The sequence below is a fragment of the Rhinoderma darwinii genome, chromosome 1 (assembly GCF_050947455.1).
Source record: "Rhinoderma darwinii isolate aRhiDar2 chromosome 1, aRhiDar2.hap1, whole genome shotgun sequence".
Lineage (NCBI taxonomy): Eukaryota > Metazoa > Chordata > Amphibia > Anura > Rhinodermatidae > Rhinoderma > Rhinoderma darwinii.
This window is the reverse complement of record NC_134687.1, coordinates 428,449,527-428,477,020: the sequence shown is the minus strand read 5'-3', so window position 1 is coordinate 428,477,020 and position 27,494 is coordinate 428,449,527. Positions and strand designations below refer to the sequence as shown.

Below are 27,494 nucleotides of genomic sequence, written 5' to 3'. Positions count from 1 at the left end.
TTTCGGGTACATGCGACTTTTTGATCACTTTTTATTCTCTATTTTGGGAGGGGTGGTGACCAAAAAATAGCGATTCTGGTGTCGTTTTTTATAGATTTTTTTTGGGGTGTTCATCGTGCGGGAAAAATAACATTATAGTTTTATAGTTGGGGTCGTTACGAACGCGGTGATGCCAGATATGTGTACTTTTTTTTTTAACGTGTTCATTTTTTTCCTATAATGAAAGACTTATTATAGGAAAAAAATGCAGTGTTTGTTTATATAACTTATAACTTTTATTTTTACACTTTTTTTAAAAACATTTTAATTCAAATAGTTTTTATTGAAATTTTGTCAGACAAATAAAACATTACAACAGTACAACATGGTGTTAATGCAAGTCTGTCTTGTTAAAAGAAAATGACAATTAGCAAAGAGTTCAGAATATATACTTGTGTAACATACAGTAAAGCAATATTGAATATTGTAATGCTATAAGTCCACTACAACACGACCCATACATACATGGACTCGCCGCATCATAATGAACCCTTTGGCCTCGTAAACCCCTTCAAACATCTGTGCTGACAGAGCATAGCATAGTACACCAACAGCATCAGTAACAGTAACATAGAATAACAAAACAGAAAATAACAAAAGAAAACTTGTCGAGTTACCATGTACAAAGTGTTTAGACCTGTTGCGTTTGTATGTGACGAGGACAGAAGGATGAACTGACCCAGGCTGCCCAATATTCGTTAAACGAAAGGATTGAGAAGTTCCCAAACGCTATTGCTTTTTCATATATAAAAGTGGTCTTGATTAGTGCGATGAGTTCTAGGATAGGAGGAACTTCAGGTTTTTTCCAATATCTCGTTATCACCAGTTTAGCCATTACCAGAATTTTACATATTAGTCTCCTGTTACTCCATGGGATATTTTCCAAATCAAGGAATAGCAAGGACATATGAGGCGTACAAGGTAATCTCATGGAGAACACATCCTCCAGGAGCCTATACACTCCCACCCAATATTGCTGGATAATGGGGCATTCCCATAGCATATGGATAAGGGAACCTTTGTGGCCGCAGTTCCGCCAACACAGTGCGCTAGAAGCAGGGTACATTCTCTGTAAGCGGTCTGGTGTGTAGTACCACCTAAACAAGGTTTTATTTGCGGCTTCTAAATGTGAAACACACTTGAACGACATATGTATCCATTTCAAAGCCCGAGACCATTGGTCTTGTGTGAAAGAAGTCTCCAACTCTCTTTCCCAAGCAACTATCGGGGTCGTTTTCTCAAAGACCGAGTGACAAGATATTGAGCAGTATAGGTGTTTTAGGCCCCTCATACCTTTAATGAAGCTGTTCACTAATAATAAGTTCCCTTGGAACAGGAGACCTGCATGACTCTGTGTAAAGTGTTTAACTCTGATATACCTGAATGGTTCATTTTGAGGGAGAGAAGAGGACTTAGTCAGGTCAGCGAAACTCAGTAATACGTCCTTATGAAACAATTGATCACAAGTCTTTATGCCGTGTGCCTTCCATTTACTAAGGTCTAAATCAACATTTGCTAATTCTAGAAAGTCTATCGGAATGTATGATTTAGGTATGTCTAATGTGTCTGAGGCTTTCACGTGCATATGTGCCCAACATTCCACAGTCGCTTTGGTGAGAGGTGACAGTCCCCCCGGAAGTGGTAATCCTGCTAGTGGAAGGCACAATAAGGCCTTCAGGTGCTTTGAGCCTATATATGACGCTTCAATCTGTACCCAATGTTTCGAGAGGTCTTCTTTCCACCAATACACTGCTTGTGCGGCTAGAGTCGCCACGTAGTAGCTATATAGATGAGGAACGCAAAGACCCCCCGCGGCCTGAGTTTTATACATGACCTGAGTGGCAATTCTCGGCCTCTTCTTCTCCCAAATGAAGGACATTAATAAGCGTTGAGTACGTTTAAAATATGAGGCAGGGATCTCTATAGGGAGAGTCCTAAAAAGGTACAATAATTTTGGCAGAACCATCATCTTGAACGCCGTTATCCTACCCAACCAGGAGACCTCCACCTTCAGCATTCTATCAATATCCGCCTGGATCACCTTGTTGATTGGCATATAGTTTGCTTCAAATAAATCTTTGTGTTTTTGGGTCAAACGAAGACCAAAATATGTTATCTCTTTCATGTTCCATACAAAATTGTATCTGGTCTGCAGAAAATGCAGGGAAGACGAGGAGATATTCAAAGGCAGGATCTGGGATTTTGTAGCATTAAGTTTATACAAGGAGACTCTGCTGAAGTGTAATAAGCAGTCCATCACTGCTTCTAAGGAGGTCTCCGGGTTAGATAATGATAGAATTACATCATCTGCATAGAGTGATATGGTGTGAGTCTTTGATCCAATTTTAATGCCCTGGACTGCCTGGTTTAATCTGAGAAGTTGAGCCAACGGTTCTATAGAGAGAACGAATATGAGGGGTGATAGTGGACATCCCTGTCTAGTACCATTGGTAATTTTAAAGTCCTGGGATAGAACCCCATTAGTATAAATTTTTGCAGAGGGGTCCGAATACAGAGCCTGAATAGCCGCCATTATGGTCCCCGAGAAACCCATCTTCTGTAGTGTTGCAAATGCATAAGACCATGAAATACAATCGAAGGCTTTTTCAGCATCCAATGCAAGCAAAACAGAAGGGATCTGATGTTGGTCAATGTGGTGTAACAGCCCAACTATCCGTCTTGTGTTGTCTGATCCTTGTCTCCCCTTTATAAAGCCAGTCTGGTCATCTACTATGAGGTGGGGCAGGAGAGGGGCTAATCTGTTTGCAATAGTGGAAGCATAGATTTTCAAATCAATGTTAAGTAGAGAAATCGGCCTAAAATTTTGGGGTATGTCACTAGGTTTCCCTGGTTTTGGTAAGGTGATTATTAAAGCCTCTTGATTTTCTTTGGGGAAAGAACCAGACATCTGTGCTGACTGAAAAAGTTTGCATAAGTACGGAGTGAGGGTCTCCCTAAAGGATTTATAGTATGCATTCGTGAGGCCATCCGGACCAGGTGCTTTGTCCGGAGCTAATTTAAGAATAACTTTGTGTATTTCAGCTTCAGAGAATGGGGCATTCAGGCTCTGTATTTGGTCCTCCGTGAGTTTTGACAAGGGGATGTTCTGTAAGAAGGTTTGAATGTCCTCTGTAGTGGGGTGTGATACAAATGGATCTGTTTTTAGGTTATATAAGGATTCATTGAAGGTCTTAAACTGATTTGCGATTTGTAGCGGGTGTTCAATATGGGCACAAGAAGGAGGGTCTATTAAAAAGGGGATTTTTGTTTTTTGCCTCTGTTGCTTAAGGCGGGAAGCTAATAGTTTGCCGGCTTTGTTATTTTGCGAGTAGTAACGAATTTTAGTTTTGCGCAATGTCTTCTCATATTCAGAAACCATCGCTAGACGCAATTCTTGACGGACGTTACGTAGATTCTCGGCATGCTGGGCTGAGGGCGAGGCTTTGTTTAACGCCTCTAAGGCATATAATCGCTCCGTGAGGCCGGTAATTATGGCTACCCGTTGCTTCCTTTCGCTATGTCCCATGCGGATTAAAGACCCCCGAATATACGCCTTATGTGCATTCCACAATGTGCTAGCCTGTACATCTCCCGTGTCATTCATCATAAAATATTCATTTAGGTCTCTCAAGATGTCCTGTTTATATTTAGAATGAGCAAGAAGGTATGGGTTGCATCTCCAGACAAAGGCATTATTGGCATTATTGTGTTCTTGTAATGTAAGGGTTATGGCTGCGTGGTCTGACCAAGTAATCCCTTCAATCGTGCAATTTACCATACTGAGCAAAGAGTTCCTATCAATAAGGAACATGTCTATCCTTGAATAGCAGTTGTGTGAACTGGAATAGAACGTATAGTCCCGTTCTGTACCATGATGCAGTCTCCAGCTATCATACAAGTCCTCCCGCTGAATTAAGGTTTTTTAAAAGGGGTTGTCCTAATCTGGCACTAGAGGTGGAATCGAAAGTTGAATCCATCACCATATTAAAATCTCTGCATACGATTACCTTGCCATCTTTGTGTTTGTTTAGGGCTCTAAACACTTTATGTGTGAATCGTAACTGCCGTGTATTAGGCGCATATAGGTTAACCAAGGTAATTTTTACGTTGTTAATGAGGCACACCAACACAATATAACGGCCATTAGGATCTATCTGGGCGTGAATCAAATGGAATGCTACATTGTTCCCAACAGCAATCATTACCCCTTTGGATTTATTGTGGAAGTGGGAATGGAAGACATGTGGAAAAACCGGGGATTTAACACGGTGTGCGTCCTTAGCAAGGAGGTGTGTTTCTTGTACACACAGAATGTCGCAGGCCATTAATTTGGCCTCTTTCCACATAAAATTACGTTTTTGAGGGGTATTAAGCCCATTCACATTTAGAGACGCTATTTTAAGTGTCATTGGTACATTATGATCAAGATGCTGGAACTCCTCCTCCAACGCCCTACCATCAGGAGCCCCAACCGACCTAACATTCCCAAACAGACCCATAGAAGAAGCTGCCTATTAATCCATTGACCCACATATAGATATAGGAGAAAAATAAGGATTAGGATTGGTAGTTTCAAAAGATCATACAATCTGCCCATAAACTCGTGGTACAACTTAGTCATATATAAAGCATAGTTTCCAACAAATAACTCGAACATAACATAAAACAAAAGAACAGCCAAGGCTGTCAAACATACGTGTACAGGGGGGAAAACAGTCATTGTAAAGTGGAGTTCAAGGTGGACGTCTTGTGCACCAAGTGTTGCAATGCTGAGCCTTTTCCAAAAGGCATCCAATCATCATCAGTTGCGCTTTCGAGTTTTCCGGGAGACCTGTTGCCAGTCAACCATCAACTGGCGTGGAGGGTTTGTCCCTGCTGTGGCCGGGGGTTTAATCTTTATATTCCACTGTTGTAACAACTGCAGACCTTCTTCCAGTGTCCCAATGATATGCATAGTGTTGTGGCGTTTCACCATAAGCTTCACCGGGAAACCCCATCGATACATAATTTGGTTTTCCCTAAGTGCTGTCGTAATGGGGGTCAGATTCCTTCGCAGCTGCAGAGTTGCGGCCGATAGGTCTGTGAAGACCGAGATCTTGCTGAAACGAGGTGGTATCTGATCCTTTTTCCTAGTGGCCTGCATTAGGCTTTCTTTGATATAAAAAAAATGAATGCGCGCTATAACATCCCTTGGGACATCCTCTGAAAGATGTTTAGGTCGGGGGAGACGATGTATTCGGTCAATAATCAAGTCCCTTTGTGAACTCTCAGGCAGCATGCTTTTGATGAAATCTTGCGCAAATGAGGATTAACTTCTTCCGGTATACCCCGAAATTTGACATTATTGCGCCGTGATCTGTCCTCCATTTTGGCCTTGACTTGGGCTAAATCATCCACTAAATCGTAGTGCGCATCAATTAAGTCGTTGTGAGATGATGTGACCTCACCCATTTTGAGCTCTAGATGTTGCACTCTGTGTTCCACTTCTTGCACAGAGGTAGACAGAGGGTTAATAAGGCTTGCCATTCCTGCATGCAGGGATTGCTGTAGTGCTAACAACATATTTTTCAACATCAGTTCAGTGACTGGGTTTGAGGAGGACGGTAAGCTGCCTAAAATATCACATGAGGCCTCCTGTGAGGTCTGTGGTGTAAAAGCTGAAGGGAAAGGAGGTTGTCTTACCCCATCTGAGGGCTGAGCAGAGCTGAGGAGGTTGTTTCTCTGCGTGTCAGGGCTCCTGCCGGAGGGGGAAGATGGCGCCGAAACGACTGGCCCACGTGGTGCAGAGCGAAGAGAGCGTGTGTCGGCATCCTCATGACGTGACCCGGGACTCGCCACCGGGATAATCCCCTTCATCAGGGTAAGCTTTGTGTCCACACCGGGTCCGAACTGCGCCGTTTGTGCGCTTTAATCTCGGCTGTATCTGCCGCCGGCGGCTCTGAGGTGAGTGATCCGGCCTGGGAGCCTGTGTCCGCAGCGTCTCCATCCTCCAGCGGTATGAGGGGATAGAAGTCGGTGAGTTTCACCGGTTTAGTGACCGGACGCCTCCTCCTCGGCATCTCCAGGATTCCTCCGCTAAAAGCACTGGTGTAGGGTTCGGTTATGAGGCTGTCAGCCGTCGCTTTATGTCGCTGGGTGCAGGAGCTCTTCTATCAGGCGTCCATCTCTCTCCACAGCCAAGCCACGCCCCCTTTTTATTACTTTTTATTATTTTTTTCACTTGTCCCACTAGGGGACATTTAGACTTGCAGCATTTATGGGGTTAATTGCCGAAATCAGCGGCGATGGTCCGCTGACCGGCAAGGCTGGAGTGTCAGCTGTCGGGGACAGCTGACCTCCCGGTTCCCGGACACTGTCCGTTAGGACAGTGTGCGCCGGGAACTACTCCGCAATAGTACGTCTGGATGCGGGAACTAAACCCTCTGCAGGACGTACTATTGCGGCGCAGCGCGTGAAGAGGTTAAAACTTCTTAGTTAACCCTTTCATGACCAAGGGTCATTGATGCCCCTGTGTCCAGGTCAAATTTTCCATTTTTTATATGCACTTCTTTAACCCCTTCCCGCTTTGGCCACTTTTGACCTTCCTGACAGAGCCTCATTTTTCAAATATATGTATATATATATATATATATATATATATATAAAAATTCAAATGAAGAGACAGCACTCCAAGGAAATTGGTGAGAAAAGGTGATGTGCTTTATTCACCCCACAGGCAGGCAACGTTTCGATCCGTCTCAATGGGATCTTTGTCAATATATACATACACTGTAGAGCTCTGCAACAATTAGTCCTCTCTCTATCACCCAGGATCGCTGAGGGGAGAGTGAAGAGGGCTACATACACACGGCCGTGAAAAAAACATCAGTCAACAACAAATCAACTGTCAGTTTTTCATGGCTGTTTTTCATCAATGTGTCTCAAAATTTGGATCCATTTCCCGATCCTCTGACCGTTTTTAATCGTCATTTGCCATTTGTTTTTCATGGACGTTAAAAAAATTTAAGAATTTTATTAGTTAGGTTGTTTTTGTCCCAACCCCCTGAAAACACCACATTTCCCATGTAGATAGTGACACAATACCACTGTAGATAGTGCCACATTGCCCACATAAATAGTACCATTGCCCACATAGATAGTACACACTGTAAATAGTGCCACAGTGCCCACATAGTGCCACAGTTCCCCATGTAGATAATGCCCACATAGTGCCCATGTAGCTAGCGCTGCAGTGTCCCCTGTAGATAGTGCCAATATAATGCCACAGTACCAATGTAGATCGCTCCACACCCCCTGTAAATAGCGCCACCCCCCCCCCCCCTGTAGATAGCATCCTAATGCTATACTGATCATTGAGTCTAATGCTATGTAACTTGGATAACATTTCCCTGCTTAAGGAGCCCGGGTTTGTGAATCGCCATTAAGGTAAAAGTGTCTGCCATTTATGTGATTTACACTGTGACAATTACCTCTAATCCTTCATCGACATCTTTCACACAGCCTCGTTCATACACTTCAGGAGGGACACCAGTAATGCTTGGCTGCTGCTTGTCTTCCAAGTCACATTCCAATGTAAGACCTAAACCAGAGAGTATAATCAGTAAAGGTTTGGATTAAGATAAAACAGATTTCTTAACGTTATTCCTAAAAACATCTTACCATCTCCACTCCAAGACAGCGTGGGAATTCCTACAGTCTGAGCAACAATTGTTGAGGCCACTTTATCTCCCAGTGCCCACATTGCTTGACTGGGGGGTCCTAGATTAGAACACAGATGACAGATTTATAACTTTTATTTTAGCGATCTCAAGTCTGTAGGTGTGTGCTTCCTCTACACTATGATAAAATACTATGTTTAATAAACATCTGAATAAGCTATACAAGAAAAAAAAAATCTGACATTAACTACGCTACATCAGAATGTCTGTAGTAACGATGCATCATAAGGCAGTGTTTAAATGTTTTTTTTTTAAAGGTATAAACTTTAAATTAAAATAATATAATGCCACGGAAAAATATCTCCATGTCGTGTACAGTTCGCACATAAGCATTTTCCAGTTTGAAACCATTTGCTATTACCCATGAAGGCAATGTTCTGTTTCTGCAGGAGTTCTGGAAGTTTGGGATTTTCTGAGGCATGGCCCCATCCAGCCCACACAGCCTGAAATAACAAAAAACTAATTATAATAAGTAATTAACAAAGCTGTAGAACATTCACAATATTAGAATACTATACAAACCCACAGTTGTTATGTCCTCCAGTGACAAAAAGGCCATTCTAGAATACATTTTGATGTGACAAGTGCAAGGAAGATACATATTAAGCACTTTCATGGAGGGCTGGATGAATTTCCAGTGACAGGTAGCTAACATGCATACAAATATATCTGCTTGTGACTTAAAGGTGTATTCCCATCTTTGACATTTATGGCATATCCACAGGATATGCCACAAATGTCTGATAGATGCGAGGCCCAGTTCTGGGACTTGTAACTATCTCAAGAACGTGGGCACCGTATCCATGCAGAGACTGTGAAAAGAGGTGGCCAGGCTTACGGAAACAGAGTACCTTGCTGTGCTACCTCTTCATCCAGTCATTTCCCTGTATGCGGTGCCCACAGCAGCAGCTGTCTCGTGGGGGCAAGGAACTCATGTTCTCAAGATTGTGACCTGCATCTATGGCATATCCTCTGGATTCTAGGCTACGTTTTGTGGACTACTTGTTATGGCTGAAGATTAAAGGGAACAAAAAGAACTAAAGAACAAAAAGAACTATAGTACACGACTTGGTACTATATTCGGAGAGAATACAGTAGTGGCTACAAAGAGTCGTAACATTAAGGGCTTGAAACTTAAAATTCGTGATTTCCTCAAAAAAACGCACCAAAGTGTGAAGGAACAAGGCAGCATTAGAAAACTATTTACAGAAAAATATCATACCCCGGGGCCTGCGTTTGCTGGTTTTTCCAACATTAGACTCCGAGGATCTCTCATTTGTTACGAAGTGGGAAGAGTCTCTCACTAGATACCCACGTTCGCTCTTTGAATTACTCATTTGAACAGATCACAGAACCCTTGGAAAAAGAAATCGACCTCCTTAAAGAAAAAATTCAACAGTCTCTGACTAAGGAGGAGATCAATGTTTTTGATAAAACGTTGGAGGAATAGTTAATTAAGTGGGAGAAAGAGATACAAGACCTCAAAACTAGGACATTTCAATGAGATCTGAGTGATTTCTAGTCTAATAAAATTTATCGGTGGCATACTAAAAGGGATAGAGCTCGATCTTTGTCCCGCTCCATTTGTTCTACTTCTCTTTTATCAAAGGAAGAATGTGGAGGTTTTTCAGACCCTATGTACAATCTCAGGACACCTGCCGTAAAAAGAAAGACCAGAGGGGTATTCAACAGGGACAAGAGAAACAGGAGACTTTAAAGGTAATCAACCTATCAACACATTCTCTCGCCCCATCAAGTTGATGTGTTACAAAGGGGTAGATACTTTTCCCCCACGGGCAAATTTGATCTCTTCACTACTATTAAGGATTTGGCCCTTTTTTCTAGGAAATTACTTTTTAAAAACACATTTCAGTAGAAATGATTGTACTATCCCTATGGGCTCACTGGCGGAAAAACAGGCCTTTAATGCCCTGATGTCACTGTTGGAGGAACAGGAGGAAAAGGTGGAACCCAGACTACCCACGCATCTGTGCCGCCGCTCCCAACATTTCCCCCCTTTTGCTTTATGTCCTTCAGTGGACATTTTTTTCAAACTGTTTAAAAAGGATTTAGAAACCATTTCAGACAAAAGAGTGTCCTGCAATCTTAATTTGAATCAGAGACAGGCTATTAAACAACTTAAAAATCTTAAGGATGTGGTTATTAAGCCAGCTGATAAGGGGGGTAATGCTGTGATCTGGCCAGCACAGACGTATGAGAGTGAAGCATTTCTTCAGCTCAATATGCAACAGTGTTATCGTAGGCTATCGTCTGATCCCACCCTGATCTTTAAGAGAGAATTAGATACCCTACTACAAAGGGGAAGCGATGAACATACTATTAATGTGATGCTGATGGATGGCCTTATGGTTGATTTCCCTATTAATCCCACTTTCTATTTACTGCCCAAAGTGCACAAAAACCCCACCAGCCTTCTGGTCGTCCTATCGTATCAGAGATTGGTGGCCTTTGTGAGAGTATTTTCAGATTTATAGATTTCTTTTTACAAAAATGTATAGAAACCCTACCATCTTACATGAGGGACACAACGGACATGTTACAACAGCTTAATGGGCTACATCTGGACGATATGTTTTTGGCGACATGCGACGTGGAGTCCCTGTATACGTCTATATGCCACGACCACAGAGTGCGGGCGTCAAGACACTTTTTGCACATGACCAATCATGACCCGGATCTAATTGAATTTGTTTTTTGCCTTTTTAATTATGCTTTGACTCATAATTTTTTTACTTTTAAGGACCGCCTTTTCCTACAGCTCCAGGGCACGGCGATGGGGGCGACATGTGCGCCCTCAATGCCAATTTGTTCCTGGGGCTGTGGGAGAGGGATATTGTCCAGCAGACTCCGGGTCATGAGGCGGTACTCTTGTGGTCGAGGTATATAGACGATATTTTATTTATAAACATTTTATTTATCTGGCAGGGCTCCACGTCTCAATTAGAATCTTTTTTGGCTTCCCTTAATGTTAATGATTTTAACATTAAATTGACATGGAAATACAGCAAAACTTGTGTAGAGTTCTTGGATATTGTCATTGTGAAGGATGATAAGGGGTCTATTTCCACTGACATCTTTAGGAAGAAAACTTCGACCAACGCCCTCCTTCACGCTACTTCTGTACATTATCCGAAGGTCAAGAAGGCCATAACTGTGTTCCAATTTTTGAGGGCGAGGCGTATCTGCTCCAGTGTAATGTTGAGCGTCAAGCATCTGATATGACAGCAAGGTTCAATAATCGTGGCTATAGCTAGAGAGTACATTTTGGGTAATACGAACACCGGCGGTAGCCAATAATGAAGATAATAACTTTAACGTTAAATATCTCAGCAAAAGGGGGGCGTGGCTAGCTTCCGCCACGAGCAGTCGCATACAGTAGGAGCTCCGTCCCTGTATCAGCGTCTTCACTCATAATCCTGACACAATACTGCCGCAAAGATTTCTCGGACCAGGTATACCAGACGGAGGAACCGAGGAGCACTTACCATGAGTAAAACTCGTAACTCGACCGCTGCAAACAAGCTCCGGGAGTTTGCTAGGCCGGGAGGCCAACATGGCGCCGATGTCCCTGAGGTGCGGCACGGGCAGAGTGGAGGTGAGGGGGATGGGGAGAAGGAGCCAACTTTGAACGAAGTCACAGCACAACTTCTGACGGCTAGAAGGGAGTCGACTACCTCATTGACCACAAGAATTGAGGAAGTTAAAATTGATATTGGCTTGATACGCCAGGATATACTTAATCTTCGGGACAGAGTGAGAGATACGGAAACCCGAATCTCACAGATTGAGGATGATAATGCGCCTGTTGCCAGACAGCTTGGAGCCTTGGAGAGGGCAGCAGAAATGTGGTCCCAAAGATCTGATGATCTTGAAAACCGTCTACGGCGGAATAATGTACGTGTACTGGGGTTGCCGGAGCGAGCTGAAGGAACGGACCCCAGCACATTTATGGAGCAGTGGATTAAGGATACTCTACCGGATGCTAAATTGTCTATGGCCTATGCTGTTGAGAGCCCACAGAGTCCCTTCTCGTCCCCCCCCCCCCCCACCAGGTACTGCACCGAGACCCATGCTGGTTAAATTGCTAAGCAGTAAAGATAGAGATGCCATCTTGAGAGCTGCGCGCTAAAAAGGCCACATCACTTACAACACGGCATCCATTATGTTATTTCCGGATTTTTCTGCGGTACTTCAGAAAGCCCGTGCCACGTTTGTGGGGATTAAAAAGCGCCTGAGAGATCTTCAGATTTCATGCTCAATGGTTTTCCCTGCAAGACCGCGGGTCGTTTATCAGGACAGGTCTCTCTTCTTTAATACGCCGGCGGAGGCCGAAGACTGGCTGAATAGCCGTAATGCAACGGCGCCATGAAGTCTACTACAACACCCATCTGTTGCGAAGCAGATCATGGATCCTGGCAAGAGGAGCAAAGATGGACTGCTAGGCTGAGTATCGTTTTTTAGAGCGGCCTGATTTATCTCTATACTTTAATATACAAATTTGTACCATTGTATAAGATAACTGGAAGTACCTGTATATATGTTTAAGATAGGTATATAGCCACCCCTACTGCATCTGTAGGATATGCACGCATACCTGAGCTGAATTGTTCAATTGATAACTGTATAGTAAAGAGTCTTATTGTAAAGGATCTGCCAGGCACTTCTGTGTATACGCCCATGGGTAATCAGTCTGCACCTGGTTCTATGTCTCTGAGACTGACTCCATCTTCCACCACTCAGGATGGCAGGCTTAGGAGTGGGAGAGCCTATCGCAGCCTGGCCAGACGGAGCTAGTTCCGCCCTCTGTCTATTTATACCTGCCTTTCCTGTTCCTCCTTTGCTTGTGATTCTTCTCGTGGTTTCCTGGCCTTGCTGCAGCTCCTAGCTATTTGACCTTGCTTCATACTGACCCCGGCTTTCTGACTACTCTCCTGCTCTGCGTTTGGTACCTCGTACATTCCTGGTTTGACTCGGCTCGTTCACCTCTCTTGTTGCTCACGGTGTTGCCGTGGGCAACTGCCCCATTTCCCTTTGCTTGTGTCCCCTTGTCCGTTTGTCTGTCGTGCACCTACTGAGCGTAGGGACCGTCGCCCAGTTGTACCCCGTCGCCTAGGGCGGGTCGTTGCAAGTAGGCAGGGACTGAGTGGTGGGTAGATTAGGGCTCACTGTCTGTTTCCCTACCCCCCTGTCATTACACTTATAGCAGGGATGTAATGTATATTGCTGGTAATCTACAACATAGTAGAGGGGGTTGGAGAGATATTATATATTGACCGACTGATTACAGGTATATCTTTGTATTGTTGAACACAACTGTTCGATACAGCCTGGGAGACGCTGATTGGACGGGGCAATAGTCTGTGATAGGTAGATCGTTCACCACAGACTACCCCCGTGACAATCTTTATAGTAGGATCTGTTTTGTTTCACATCAGATTCTGAGGAGATTCTTTAGTTTCGTTTGTGTTTGTAAGTTCTGTTTTTCTTTTCTTTTGTGCTCTTTGTCTTAGTATCTGCCAGTGAATGGTAGTCCTGAATGTCTTATGATGGAATGTCAGGGGGATTGGGACCCCAAGTAAACGAACCCAAGTATTTTCCCAAATCCGGGCAAGCGGACCACAGATGATATGTCTACAAGAGACACATTTAGTACCAGAAACGGTTCGTTTTCTCCGAAGGTCATGGATACAATGGGCGGCACATGCCACTTATTCATCCTATTCCAGAGGAGTTTCCCTTCTTGTTCATAGGTCCCTTAGGTGGGAGCCTGGGGTAATTAAAAAAGATCCGGAAGGTCGCTACATCTTTATACATGCGTGGATTGAATGTCAGCCTTATGTCATATTATGCGTATACATACCTCCCACGCAGGCCTTAGCAGTTTTATACGAGGCGGCGGGCTTTGCATCAGCCTATCCTTCGGTCACAATTGTCTGTATGGGAGATCTTAACTCTTTAGCTGTCCCTGCACTTGATAAGTTCAGATGTGAAACTGTTCCTGATTCTTTGTTAGGCAGTAGACCTTCTCCACTAGTGCTATTCTTGGAGGAGGTTGGGTGGCACGATCTCTGGAGACACATATGGCCTGGGGTCCGGGAGTTTACCTGCTTCACCCCTGGGAAAAATTCATTGTCCCGCATAGACTACATCTGTGGGAATGGGCAGACCTGCTTGGCCCTACAATCTGCAGAACATTTACCCCGCACGTTCTCAGACCACTCACCTATATTGGTACATCTAAAAGTGGCTCAGGGGGAGATACGTACGCTGAGTAGGAAGGTACATTCCTTTTGGCTAACACAGTTTACCCATCAGGATCGCATACCGGACCAGTTACAGATTTATGTAGGGGAAAACTCGTTAACGCCTAATCACCTATTGGTATGCCCAAAAAGCATATCTCAGGGGCTGCCTTCAATCTTCCATCTCCTACATTAAGCGAGAATCGGTCAAAAAAGAGAAGGAATTATCTGGGTCTTGTACACTGTTAGAAGCTACCTATATTTCTGATCCTTCGGAGGATAATAGACTGGCATGGTTACAGGCGGGCAGACAGTATCTTCTATACCTTACTGAGAAAAGAAAGCGCAGAATGTTTTTTAACAATCAGAAGTATTTTGAACAGGGTAACCAATCTAGTAGCATGCTAGCGCATATTATCCACCAGAATAATGCGTCACCGGCCATACTGAAAATCAAAACTAGAGAGGGCACGACTCTGACATCTACACCTGATATATTATTGGAGTTTTACACCTTTTATAAAGATTTATATGTCTCTAGATCTTATAGATCAAAGGAGGATTTGTTTGACTATTGTGATCAAGTTTGCTGTCCTAAAATAACAAATGACCAGCGACTGTATCTTGATAGTCCTATTACTGTGGAGGAGATAGTGGAAGCAATGTCGACCATGCCAAAGGGGAAGGCCTCGGGTCCGGATGGCATCCCACTAGAGGTATATTTGCTGTATCAAGACCAGTTAGCTCCTGAGATGCTTAAGACGTATCATGCATCTCTTATAGCAAAGGCCTTACCAGACTCGTTCTCTGACGCAACTATAGTGGTCATTTTGAAGCCAGATAAAGAACCCCTGAACTGTTCGTCATATCGGCCAATAGCACTTCTTAACGTTGACTATAAAATACTGACAAAGGTGTTGGCCAATAGGTTGAATGCTATTATGCCATCTATCATAGCTCCGGACCAAACGGGGTTTATTAAAGGGAGAAGTACATCAGATAATTTACGTAGGACCCAAATCGAGTCTCAGATAGCCTCACGGCAGGAAGAGGACTGGGCCTTGGCCTCTTTGGATGCGGCCAAGGCCTTTGATTCTATTGAATGGCCATATTTACTGCATATTCTCCAAAAATTTGGGTTAGGGCCAGTCTTTATACAATGGATAGGCCTCCTATATTTACACCCCAGAGCGGCCATATCCTTGAATGGGCAACTTTCTCCATAATTCACTTTGGAAAGGGGAACCAGGCAGGGGTGCCTGATATCGCCATTATTGTTTGCTCTTGCCGTGGAACCCCTAGCTATCCTGATGCGACAAGATGAGATATTTCGGGGCACATGCTTAAACACTGGTGAGGAGCGGATAGCCTTATATGCGGACGATATGCTATTATATATGTCGTATCCGGAGGAGTCGTTAGAGAGAGCAATGTCAATTATTGAGTTATTTGGAGACTATTCTGGCTTACGTATTAACTGGGGTAAGTCATGTCTGATGTACTTCTCCCCGCTCCGGAGCTCCATGGAGGGTTCGAAGGTTTGCGGATTGCAAGTGGTATCTCACTTTAAATATTTGGGTATCCAGATTAGACAATGACATGATGAAGCTAAATATCGACCCTTTGCTTACGATCTTCAAAGATAAATTCAAAATCTGGTCGGCTTTACCCCTCTCGGTGGCGGGCCGTATTAACCTTATTAAAATGGTGGGTCAACCTAAGTGTTTATATGTACTGCAGCATATATTTGTCCCCATCCCCATGACATTCTTTAAAGAAATGGACTCTACGTTTATAAAGTTTATATGGGGGTGTGATCTGACTGTGATATACTGCTTAACCATTTTGTCACTTGTCTTTCACTGTTTACTTTGTATTTCTTTTGTTCCTTTTCCCCTCTTAGTGGGGTCAGGTCTCAGGGCTGTGCTGCTGTTGTAGCTGTTAGCTTAGTCAGGGACCACTGTTCTCAGTTGTAGTTCAGTTAGTGGGTACAGGTCTGCACTAGAAGTCTGGTGCTTGACAGGGACGGTTGGGGTTTGTTTTACTGTATTTCAATGTACGGGTATGTGTTATATGTGGTGTGTCATGAGTGTGTGTGTGTGTGTGAATGTGTATGTATTCTTCTCCTCTCCATTCCCATCATATACTAGCTCTGGGTCTCCTGCTGTTTTCTGCTCTTCAGGCGTACCATGGCTGTAATTAAGGTCTTGAGCTGGAATGTCCGTGGGCTCAATTCAAAATTTAAACGGTCTCTTGTGTTTAAAGGAACAGTGTTACCACAATTTTTTTTTTAATATGTTAAAGATGTTAGTGCTTTATTAAAAACGTTTGGATTAATTTGTGTGTTTGTGTGTTACTTTTTCTTATTTTTACACTTCTTCTTCCCTATGGGGGCTGCCATTTTTTTTTCCATTTCTGTATGTGTCGATTAACGACACATACAGACATGGAATACGGCAGCTCCAGTCCCATAGGGACTGCGAACGGGGCCCGTTCCATCCACTAACATGTACGCCGCTGTGTGGGAACGGCGCATGCGCCGCTCCCACACAGTTCAATTTGAAATGCGCGCCGTCCGGCGCCATTTTCCTGTGGACCGGAAGTCGCGGCCGGACAGTAAGATTACTACTTCCGGTCGCGGCTTCCGGACTTGTGCACATGGAGCAGCGGCAGCAGACGGAGCGGATGGACCGGAGGGAGCGGCGGCGACTGGAGCAGGTAAGGGATTTCTATGTATGTTTGTGTTCAGTGTGTGTTTACTACTGTATGTAAACCTTCTACACTGTGTGTTAGCTCAAAAAATGGCAACACACAGTGTAGGAGGTTAGACCGTTCAAACCCCTCGTTTCTCCCGGCACTAGCCAGGATAAAGGAGGGGGGGATGCTGAGAGCTCACTAGAGCGAGGGCTTTTTACCCAATTTTGCAGCATAAAGCAATGTGGTTGCTTTACCATATGCAATGCTGCAGTTTTGGGAATGGCTCCATCTAGTGACCAGCAATGGGAAATATTATAGTTAGAATCCAATTAAATCCAATTTATAATATTTCCTGACTCGTGAAAAAAAAAAAAAAATTAGAACAATGTTTAATCACCTATACACTAATTGTTTAACTAAAAAAAAAAAAAAACATGTTTTGCTGGCAACACATTCCCTTTAACTTCCTGAAGAAACACTCGCCTCATGTTATATGCTTACAAGAGACGCATTTAACTGGACAAAAAATTCTGGCCCTTAAACGGGCCTGGGTAGCTAGAGGATATCATTCCTCATACTCCTCTTATTCTAGGGGGGTGTCTGTTCTGATAGCCAAGAGTGTGCGCCTGGAGGTGTTGAAGGTAGCATGTGACCATTTTGGGCGCTATGTCATTGTACACTGCTCATCCCCTGGGTCCTGTTTTACCTTAGTGAATGTATATGTTCCCCCGCCCCTAGATCCCACACTATTGGACTTGATAGCCCAGAAACTCTCAGAGTTCCCCGCTGGCCCAGTGTTGTGTATGGGTGACTTCAATGCAGCCCCTGATATATCCTTGGATCGTACTGGAGGTTCGGATCAGTCCTCTGTTCACCTCAACTCCTGGTCCTCAATGCTTCATCTGACAGATGTGTGGCGCTGGAAATACCCGCAAGAAAAAAAATACTCCTATTACTCCTCTGCCCATAAAACCTTTTCTAGAATTGACCTTGCTCTGGTGTCACAGGACCTTTTGCCCGCAGTAACTGCTATAGATATCACTCCACGAGGCATCTCAGATCACTCGGCTCTCATTTTGTCATTTACGGTTGGTCCCCCAGCTGACTCCAAAATATGGAGACTACATCCGGCCTGGCTGTCCTCTCCTGAGGTTCGGTCAGAGGTGGCGGCCTCTCATGACTCATATTGGGATCATAATTCCTCATTTCCAGACCCCTTGGTAGTGTGGGATGCATATAAAGCCACTCTTAGGGGTGCGTTTATGGCAGGGGTTGCAAGGTGTAGAGCAGTGTCCAGAGAGAAGGAGAGGTCGCTGATAGAAGAGAGTCGGAGAGCTGAGAGAGACTATATTGCAGATCCTTCTCCAGGTGCGAAGAGTCGGTGGGCTGGGGTCCAGAGGGAACTAAACCATATACAGGTCGAACAAACTAAAAAGCAGGTGCTGCATACGGAGGCAAGGGTGTTTGAGTTTGGTGACAAAAATGGCAAGCTTCTTGCATATTTGGCTAGGTCGGAACGCCCGTGTGCCTCTGTTCCATCTATTCTTTCTTCTGAGGGTACTCTCTGTACTGCCCCTAAAGATTTAAATAAAGTATTTAGTGATTTTTATGCTGACTTCTATAGTTCCAGATGCAGTGGGCCTCCGGAGGATATAGAACGCTTTTTGGATGACCTCCCCCTATGGCGTTTGACTGATGCTCAGGCAGGGGAACTAGACGGCCCGCTTACAGAGGACGATATCACTGATGCGATTCGGTTGTTGCCATCTGGTAAGACCGCCGGACTTGACGGCCTGGGGGCTGATTGGTATAAGGATAGCTGTGAGGTTGTGGTGCCCAGGCTTAGGGAAGTCTATTCTGCTGCTCTGGAGATGGGGGTTCTGCCGGCATCTTTGAGAGAGGCCCTAATTGTGGTGCTGTTGAAGCCTGGCAAAGATCCGACTCTCCCGGATTCCTACCGGCCCATCTCGTTGATTAACTCAGATGCAAAGATACTTGCCAAAATATTAGCTACCAGATTAAACAAAGTTATATTGTCCCTCATCCATCCTGACCAAACAGGCTTTATGCCTGGGAAGGGTACGGATATTAACGTACACAGGTTGTTTCTTAATATTGATGCGGCACAATACGATACATCCCCTGGGTTTGTTCTCTCCCTAGATACATATAAAGCCTTTGATTCGGTTGAATGGAGGTATCTCTGGATACTGCTTTCCCGTCTAAACTTTGGTCCCAGATTTCTGGCCCTTGTCCATTTGTTATATGAGCAGCCTGTCGCTAGGGTGAGAACAAATCTGGATGTCTCTAAGCCCTTCTCTTTAGGTCGGGGTACGCGCCAGGGCTGTCCACTTTCCCCTTTGTTGTTTGCTCTTGCGATTGAGCCTCTGGCGCTGGCAGTTAGGCGTTCTTCCTCCATTATTGGTATCCCTCGAGGCTCGCTAGTTGAGAAAATATCCCTGTATGCAGATGATACTTTGGTGTACCTAGCGGATGATGGTCCTTCGTTGTCTTCACTCTTGCAGCTGATTGTTACTTTTGGGGCGTTCTCGGGGTTGTCGGTTAATTGGTCTAAGTCGGTTATGTTCCCTCTATGTGTAGAATATCGCTCCCGGCAGGGGCTCCCTGTCCCGTTGCAGGTCGTGTCTCAATTTACGTATCTTGGGGTGCGGATTTCCCTTAATTTGTTACGCTTTCGTGAACTTAATCTGTGTCCCTTAGTGGCCTCTACTGAAAAGCAGCTAAACTCTTGGAGGAACCTCCCCCTCTCATTATATGGTAGGATAAACCTTTTTAAAATGATATATCTGCCTAAATTCCTTTACCTCCTACATATTTGTCCGATTATCTTGCCCAAACAATTTTTTGGCCACCTGGATGGGATCCTACGTGGGTTTTACTGGCAAGGCGGCATACCCAGGTTTAGTCTCAGTCTTCTGCAGGCCCCAAGGAGTGGGGGGGGGATGGCGGCGCCCAACCTTTACTTATATTATCTGGCTTCGCAGCTGGTACTGGCTCACTGGTGGATTGACATTGACTTAAGTAATGCGGCCACGGAGCTGGCTGGAGCACTCATGACTTCCTATGAGAGTCTTACCAACCTCTTATATAGGTTTAAAACTTTGTGTTAGGCGCCCTTACTGTTAAAAACTATTGCGAATGCCTGGAAGAAGGCACAACTCTTACTAAAATATACTACGGATTCTTCTGTTTCCCCCAGGACTCAGTTATGGAATAATCCATGGCTGCCTCACCTGGTGTCCCTGCCGGGAGCGATGATGTGGGCTGGGATAGGGGTTCGATTTTTAGGCCAAATATACTCTGTAGACAGCGAGTTTGTCTCCTTTTCTGAGCTAGAGGAGAGATTTGGGGTCTCGAGAAAGGTTTTTTATCATTATCTCCAGTTGAGACATGCCTGCTTGGCTCAGTTTGGTTCTGTTATGCCAGCTTTGGGGTTTTCCGGATTGGAGGACCTACTCGGCACCCCAGACCTTCCTAAGACCCTCACTCAGACGTATGCCCTGTTGCTGTCCGCTGTAAAACGTCCATTTGATAGGGCGTACCTGGGGTGGAAGAGAGATATCCCTGAGGAGGAGGAGTGGAGGGAGGTGGAGCTTTCCTTTTTTGATTCCGTAGTTAGTGCTCGAGATTTTTTAATACAATCACGGTTTCTACACAGAATTTACTATACTCCGGTTAGACTTCAGAGAATTGGGGCCTCTGGGTCGGACAGCTGTTTTAGGTGTCAGTCGGATGTTGGCACGTACCTCCACTGTGTATGGTCCTGCCCTAGGATTTCACTATTCTGGTCAAGGGTTGTAGAGTTTCTGCATGACAACTTTGAGTTTCCCAGGGTTCTCTCCCCTCAGGTGTGCCTCTTGGGCATTATGAATGAGTTAGTACAAGGCTATTATGACAAAATCTTTTTCCGATTTGTTTTGTTCTGTGCACGGAAGGTTATAATTATGGAATGGAAGGCCACGGTGTGTCCTAGTATAGAACATTGGTTACAACTGGTAAATAAGTATATACCATTATATCAGAAATTATACATTAGCAGAGGGTGTCCTGACAAATTCGGGAAGATATGGGCTAGATGGATGGAGATTTCGGACACTGTTGTCTGATAGGTAGGAGTGAGTGACGTGTGACTGGTTGTCTGTTTTTGGTAATAATGGCGGTCAAATGTTGATCCTATTTTCTTCATAATACACTTATATGCACCTGTAATCCGTTAAGTTTTCATGTGGGCATTTGCACTGTAATTGTATTTTTCTATATGAGGATTGTCATTGCCAACTAGTGCGGTTGGTCAGTATGTTATGTATGTTTTTGTGCGCAATTTTGCGCTTTTGTACATTTGTATTTTGAGAAAAAGTTAATAAAGAAAACCTTTTAAAAAAAAAAAGTTTATATGGGGGTCCTCCAGATCCAAATTGCAACTAGCCAAATTACAACGGCCTAAAGACCTGGCGGGTATGGCTCTCACGGACCTATATGTATATTACCTGGCTGACCAACTTAAATACCTGGGAGCTTGGGTGTCACATGAGGAACCGGTGGGAATGGAGAGATGTCTGGATAAATTTCTAGGATTGACAAAACTGTGGCCAATACTGGAACCTTTGGTACCAATCGGCAGTAATACCTTACCGATTCATAGGGTGGCGAGAAAGTCCTGGGCAGCCGCGGTGCAGATCTCGTGGAATGGTCAGATAATGGCAGAGACCCCCCTGTGGCATAATGACGCGATGGGTCAGCTGAGCTCGTCACAGGACGCTGGTTTTTGGTCTAATCTGGGTATCAATATTATTGGGGATGTTTTTGATAACAATTTACTGTTTTCTTTTACCCAGATGGAAGAGGTATACCAAGTTCCGAGACAGGCCTTTTATACATTTCTGCAATTCCGTCACTCCCTACAGGCTCAGTTTAGGGGCAGGGATATTGACATCTCCTCATACCCTCTGATAGGCATTGTTCGATCTCAGGGACCAGGGGGGCTGATCTCCTCGATATACTCCTTTCTCATTCATGCCAAAGCAAGTAGGGCAGACTTCCCGGCATTGGATAAATGGCAGGAGCTGATCCCGTCCATGGATGAGGACTCTAGAGCAAGCCTTTCGGAAATCACATTGATTCGTATCCCCTGCCATTAATAACAAACTTATACAGCTATATATAATACATCAGTGTTATCTCACACCAATCCGACTATATAAAATGGGTAGATGGTCTACTCCCCATTGTAATAGATGTTTCTTTAGCCCTGCCGGTTTTCAGCATATGACATGGGACTGCCCAGACATTCGCCACTTCTGGATAGAAGTTACCACCCTGCTTGCTAAGGTACTGTCGATCCCTGTGTTAGTGGAGCCGGGTATCTGCTAATTCGGGCTGATTGAGGAGGAATTGATCTCACCACACCTCCGCACGTGTCTTCGTGAGACCTTGTTTATGGCCCGCAAAGCAATTGCACTTAGATGGATGAATGCCCGGCCCCCTACCAAAGCTATGTGGATTCAACTGGTAAACACGGCTATACCTTATGAACGTATAATTTATATTCATAGAAACCGACCTGAAAAATGTAACTGGATTTGGGATAGCTGGTGTAACTCGGACCTTACGTCCTACTCTGGGACGGAATTATCAATGGCTATTAGAGGGATCCACACATGAGCATTATCGGCCTACTCTGATCTGGGTAGGATGGGATAGTAGGTAGCTGAACAATCGTCACTACAGGGGGTATCTCTCTATATATATATATATATATATATATATATATATATATATATATATATATGTCTATATACTGTACCGGATGCTCCAAAATGCATATGTTTTTGACTGTTTAATTACTGAATCCCTCTTTCCCCCCCCCCCCCCTGCTCCCTTTTCTTCTTAATTTGGAATGTTCATATTACATTGAGACAGGAATGTAGCTGGCCAGTATTTGACAAAAGAGATGTATCTTCTTTCTTTTCTTTTTCTCTTTTTGTTTTAGTTCACATAAGTGTTATGAATCTTGTTATGTATTTAATGTAACACTGTACAGTTTTGTATATGCATATATTCTGGACATGTCCGCTGTGCGGGGGTCCAGCAGTTTACTGTATTAATGTGTTTATATGTCTCCTTCAATAAGCGGAGTTTAAAAAAAAAAATATCTCGACCCCCCGTGCCATTTAAGATCTTGCTGCCCCCAACCACCCCCAAGGGGGTGGGGGTGTTTTTTTTTTGCGTTAACTGGTAGAGTTTATGACGCCATTAAAAAGGCTCAGTCACCACATTATAAGTGCCCTATCTCCTACATAAGGAGATGGGCGCTATAATGTAGGTGACAGCAGTGCTTTTTATTTAGAAAAACAATCTATTTTTACCACGTTAGGAGCGATTTTAGCTTTATGCTAATTACTTTCTTAATGCCCAACTGGGCGTGTTTTTACTTTAGACCAAGTGGGCGTTGTACAGAGTAGTGTATGACGCTGACCAATCAGTGTCATGCACTTCTCTCCATTCATTTAGTCAGCGCATATTGAGACTGCGCTATTCACTATGTGCGGTCTTATACTGACAAATTAACGTTACTGAAGTGTTTAGACAGTGAATAGACATTCCTTCCAGCCAGGACGGGACGTCTATTCACAATCCCGACACTTCACTAACGTTTCTATGCTACTTACAGCAGAGCAAGCGTAATCTCGCGAGATCACGCTGTAAATGACAGGTTACAGGGAGATTACGCTTTGCTCTGCTGTAAGTACCACAGAAACGTTACCGAAGTATCGGGATTGTGAATAGACGTCCCGTCCTGGCTGGAAGGAATGTCTATTCACGGTCTAAACACTTCAGTAACGTTAATGTGTCAGTATAAGACAGCACATCGTGAATAACGCAGGCGCTTTTTTCATCCAGTTTCTGAGGTTGCCGGTCCCACTCCCCACTATGTCTCAGGGTATGTGCTAACCTTCATCTTGTGTATTTTTTCTTGCCCATTATTTCAGTTTACCTTTGTGGCTCTATAACCTGTATTTTTTGTTTATCAGCTATATTTCATCTGGACTTTGGTCTATTTTTATCTGATATTTAGGACATCTATTACCATTCATTATTTTTCACATTTAGTTAGCACTATTTCTATATGTGGACATATTATTCATTGCGCACTATTTATCCATTTTTGTGGGTTATTTGAGTGGTTTCTGGCCACTGACGGTTGGTTGTCTCTGTAGGTCACTGGTCTTTTACATCTGAACTTACTGTCTATCTCCTTGTATGGTCCATCCTTTTATTCCGTATTATGTCATTGTATATTGTATCTAATAAAGATTTTCTACTTTTGCATCTTGTTGGGGGCTACGTCCCCTTATGGTTTGCGTTTAGGTTGTCTGAAGAGTAAAGGGAACCTGTCAGCGCGTTCATGCTGCTGTAACTGCGAAAACTATGATTTAGTGACAGGCGCCATTCCATTAAACTGTGTTTTACTCTAAAGTGCTGCAGTGTTTTAGAATAAGCATAGTTTTAACAACGGCTCGCGGCCACGGTTAATGCCCTAGGCCTTATATATTTACCTGAACGGGAATTCTTTTAGCGATATCAACAATTAGCTCAACATTGGCATAGTTGTTATTATTTGATCCTCCTGGGACTGGTACATAGTGATCTGCCATCTTGATGTACTCTGAAAAAGCGATATGTGAAGAATAACAAAAAGGAAAATCAAAACTACTAATGAACATCAAACATTGATATTCTTTCTTAACATATTCATATTACATTATTTTTTTAGAGGAGTTTATAAGTTTGAAATATTAACACCTTCAACACTGGATGTGTAAAGAAAGTGGAGTTTCCCAAAGCAACTCATTTTTTCTGAAATATTTTAAAAACGATTGGTTTACTATAGGCAGCTCGCTCATTTTTCCCAATCACTAAATTTGTTAAATCTTAGTACCTGCATTAGCTTTAAGATCTTCTGGGGTAACCATAACCACAAAGCGTATCGCTCGCTCATTGCGGAACATTTCATAAGACCATCTCCGAATAGATCGCATACATTTGACAGCAGCAATGCCATTATTAGCAATGAGTACCTGTAAGAGTAAAGAATAATATAATTTTATTAATATTGTTGTAACAAGATCTTTGCTGCTTCCTAAACGGAGGAGGAAGAAGAGGAGGACACGGAAGAAGAGGAAACGGAAGAAGAGGAAGAGGAAACGGAGGAGGAAGAAGAGGAGGAGGAAACTGAAGAAGAGGAGGAGGAAACTGAAGAAGAGGAGGAGGAAACTGAAGAAGAGGAGGAGGAAACTGAAGAAGAGGAGGAGGAAACGGAAGAAGAGGAAGAGGAAACGGAGGAGGAGGAAGAAGAGGAGGAGGAAACGGAGGAGGAGGAAGAAGAGGAGGAGGAAACGGAGGAGGAGGAAGAAGAGGAGGAAACGGAGGAGGAGGAAGAAGAGGAGGAAACGGAGGAGGAGGAAGAAGAGGAGGAAGAAGAGGAGGAAACGGAGGAGGAGGAAGAAGAGGAGGAAACGGAGGAGGAGGAAGAAGAGGAGGAAACGGAATAAGAGGAGGAAACGGAGGAGGAGGAAGAGGAGGAAACGGAATAAGAGGAGGAAACGGAGGAGGAGGATAAAGAGGAGGAAACGGAGGAGGAGGAAGAAGAGGAGGAAACGGAGGAGGAGGAAGAAGAGGAGGAAACGGAGGAGGAGGAAGAAGAGGAGGAAACGGAGGAGGAGGAAGAAGAGGAGGAAACGGAATAAGAGGAGGAAACGGAGGAGGAGGAAGAAGAGGAGGAAACGGAAGAAGAGGAAGAAGAGGAGGAAACGGAGGAGGAGGAAGAAGAGGAGGAAACGGAGGAGGAGGAAGAAGAGGAGGAAACGGAGGAGGAGGAAGAAGAGGAGGAGGAAGAAGAGGAGGAAACGGAGGAGGAAGGAGAGGAGGAAACGGAGGAGGAGGAAGAAGAGGAGGAAGAGGAAACGGAAGAAGAGGAGGAAACGGAAGAGGAGGAAACGGAAGAAGAGGAAGAGGAGGAAACGGAAGAAGAGGAGGAAACGGAAGAAGAGGAGGAAACGGAAGAAGAGGAGGAAACGGAAGAAGAGGAGGAAACAGAAGAAGAGGAGGAGGAAACAGAAGAAGAGGAGGAGGAAACGGAGGAGGAAGAAGAGGAGGAAGAGGAGGAAACGGAAGAAGAGGAGGAAACGGAAGAAGAGGAGGAAACGGAAGAAGAGGAAGAAGGAGGAAACAGAAGAAGAGGAGGAAACGGAAGAAGAGGAAGAAGAGGAGGAAACGGAAGAAGAGGAAGAAGAGGAGGAAACGGAAGAAGAGGAAGAAACGGAAGAAGAGGAAGAAGAGGAGGAAACGGAAGAGGAAGAAGAGGAGGAAACGGAAGAGGAAGAAGAGGAGGAAACGAAGGAGGAAGAAGGAGGAGGAAGAAGAAGAAGGAGGAGGAAGAAGAAGAAGGAGGAGGAAGAAGAAGAAGGAGGAAGAAGAAGAAGGAGGAGGAGGAGAAGGAGAAGAAGTAGTACTATTGCCTGTATACTGCATGTTTAATTTTCAAGGGATTTTATTTTTTTTATAAAGAAAAAAAAACGTGACGTTATGTAAGCAGATATCTTAGCGCTTGTGGAAACTGTGTTACGGTCTCTTAGGTTGTGTCTTCATCCCCTGCTACAGTTAATATGGAAGCACCTACATTATGAAAGATGGTCATGCCGCAAGGCAGGATCTAAAGAAGTGTAAATTACGCAATTTCAAGTAAGAGATTCAGATTCTGCTAAGAAGCAGAATGGTAATAGGTTGTATACTAGAAAGTTTTACCTGATCCCATCTCTATAGCAGCAATTTAAACTACTATAAAACCAATTTCATATTTTGTATCCATGAGATGAAAAGTAACAGAAGTATTATACATGTCAGCAGATGACCAGAACAAACCTGTGCACAATTTATATATGGTTAAAGTGCTTGCCCTGTGAGCCAAACAACCGGATCTTCTCTAAAGAGTCACAAACTCATGTTCCACCAAGATAAAAAAAAGTGTCTCTGCTGCGAGATATTATAGGTTGTTAGCCTATCCTAATGGTAAGATGACACCGAACAATGCTGCACAAAAGAAGTGACTTATGACATAAAGCTCACTTAATGGACAGACTAAGCATAGTCTATAAAGGTCATATCTGGAAGGAAATGGAATAGGAACAGCACAGAACCATCACTCCGCGAATGTAACGGATGTTCTACTTGGTCAGCTCTCACCCACAAATGCGTATTTCTAAAAGAAGTGAATGAACGTCAGCATTATCATCAAACATGAAAAAGGTTTATTGTTCCATAAAATACACCATGCAACGTTTCGACCTCAAAGACGCCTTTCTCAAGCAGTGAAAATAGTGAATGATACAAACTTTACAGTGTGTTTTACATTACTCTGTTGTGGTAAAATAGTCCATCTTTTTAAATACTGGGATGGATAATCCACGAGGACATGGTGTAATGGCGAGGAGTACGTCTATGGAGATATATAGGCCAATTAACGCCTTCCAGCACCTTGACGTAACTGCACGTAAAGGTGAGCAGTAACTTCACGCACCTTGACGTGCAGTTACGTCTGTACTTTGATAGTTAACCGCCACGCGGTGCTAGACCGCAGCGGCGGTTAACTGTGCAGGGTGTCTGCCCTGCATTCCCTGTTGCCGATCAGCGGCCCATCGCCGCTGATTTTGGCAGTTAACCCCTTATATGCGGCGGTCGGTTGCGTTGGCCGCATTTA

General features: G+C 44.0%; 1 protein-coding gene across 3 annotated transcripts in view; it reads right to left on the bottom strand.

Moving 5' to 3' along the window:
- Positions 1-27,494, bottom strand: part of ACACB (acetyl-CoA carboxylase beta) — a 251,264-nt gene that overhangs the window by 120,462 nt on the left and 103,308 nt on the right. For all 3 annotated transcript variants that reach the window (XM_075830496.1, XM_075830503.1, XM_075830512.1), the window contains 5 exons: positions 24,678-24,816; positions 24,295-24,404; positions 8,119-8,200; positions 7,699-7,797; positions 7,509-7,618 (listed from right to left, as the gene is read on the bottom strand). In XM_075830496.1, coding sequence (XP_075686611.1) covers positions 7,509-7,618; positions 7,699-7,797; positions 8,119-8,200; positions 24,295-24,404; positions 24,678-24,816 — 540 coding nt within the window. The remainder of the gene's footprint in view (positions 1-7,508; positions 7,619-7,698; positions 7,798-8,118; positions 8,201-24,294; positions 24,405-24,677; positions 24,817-27,494) is intronic.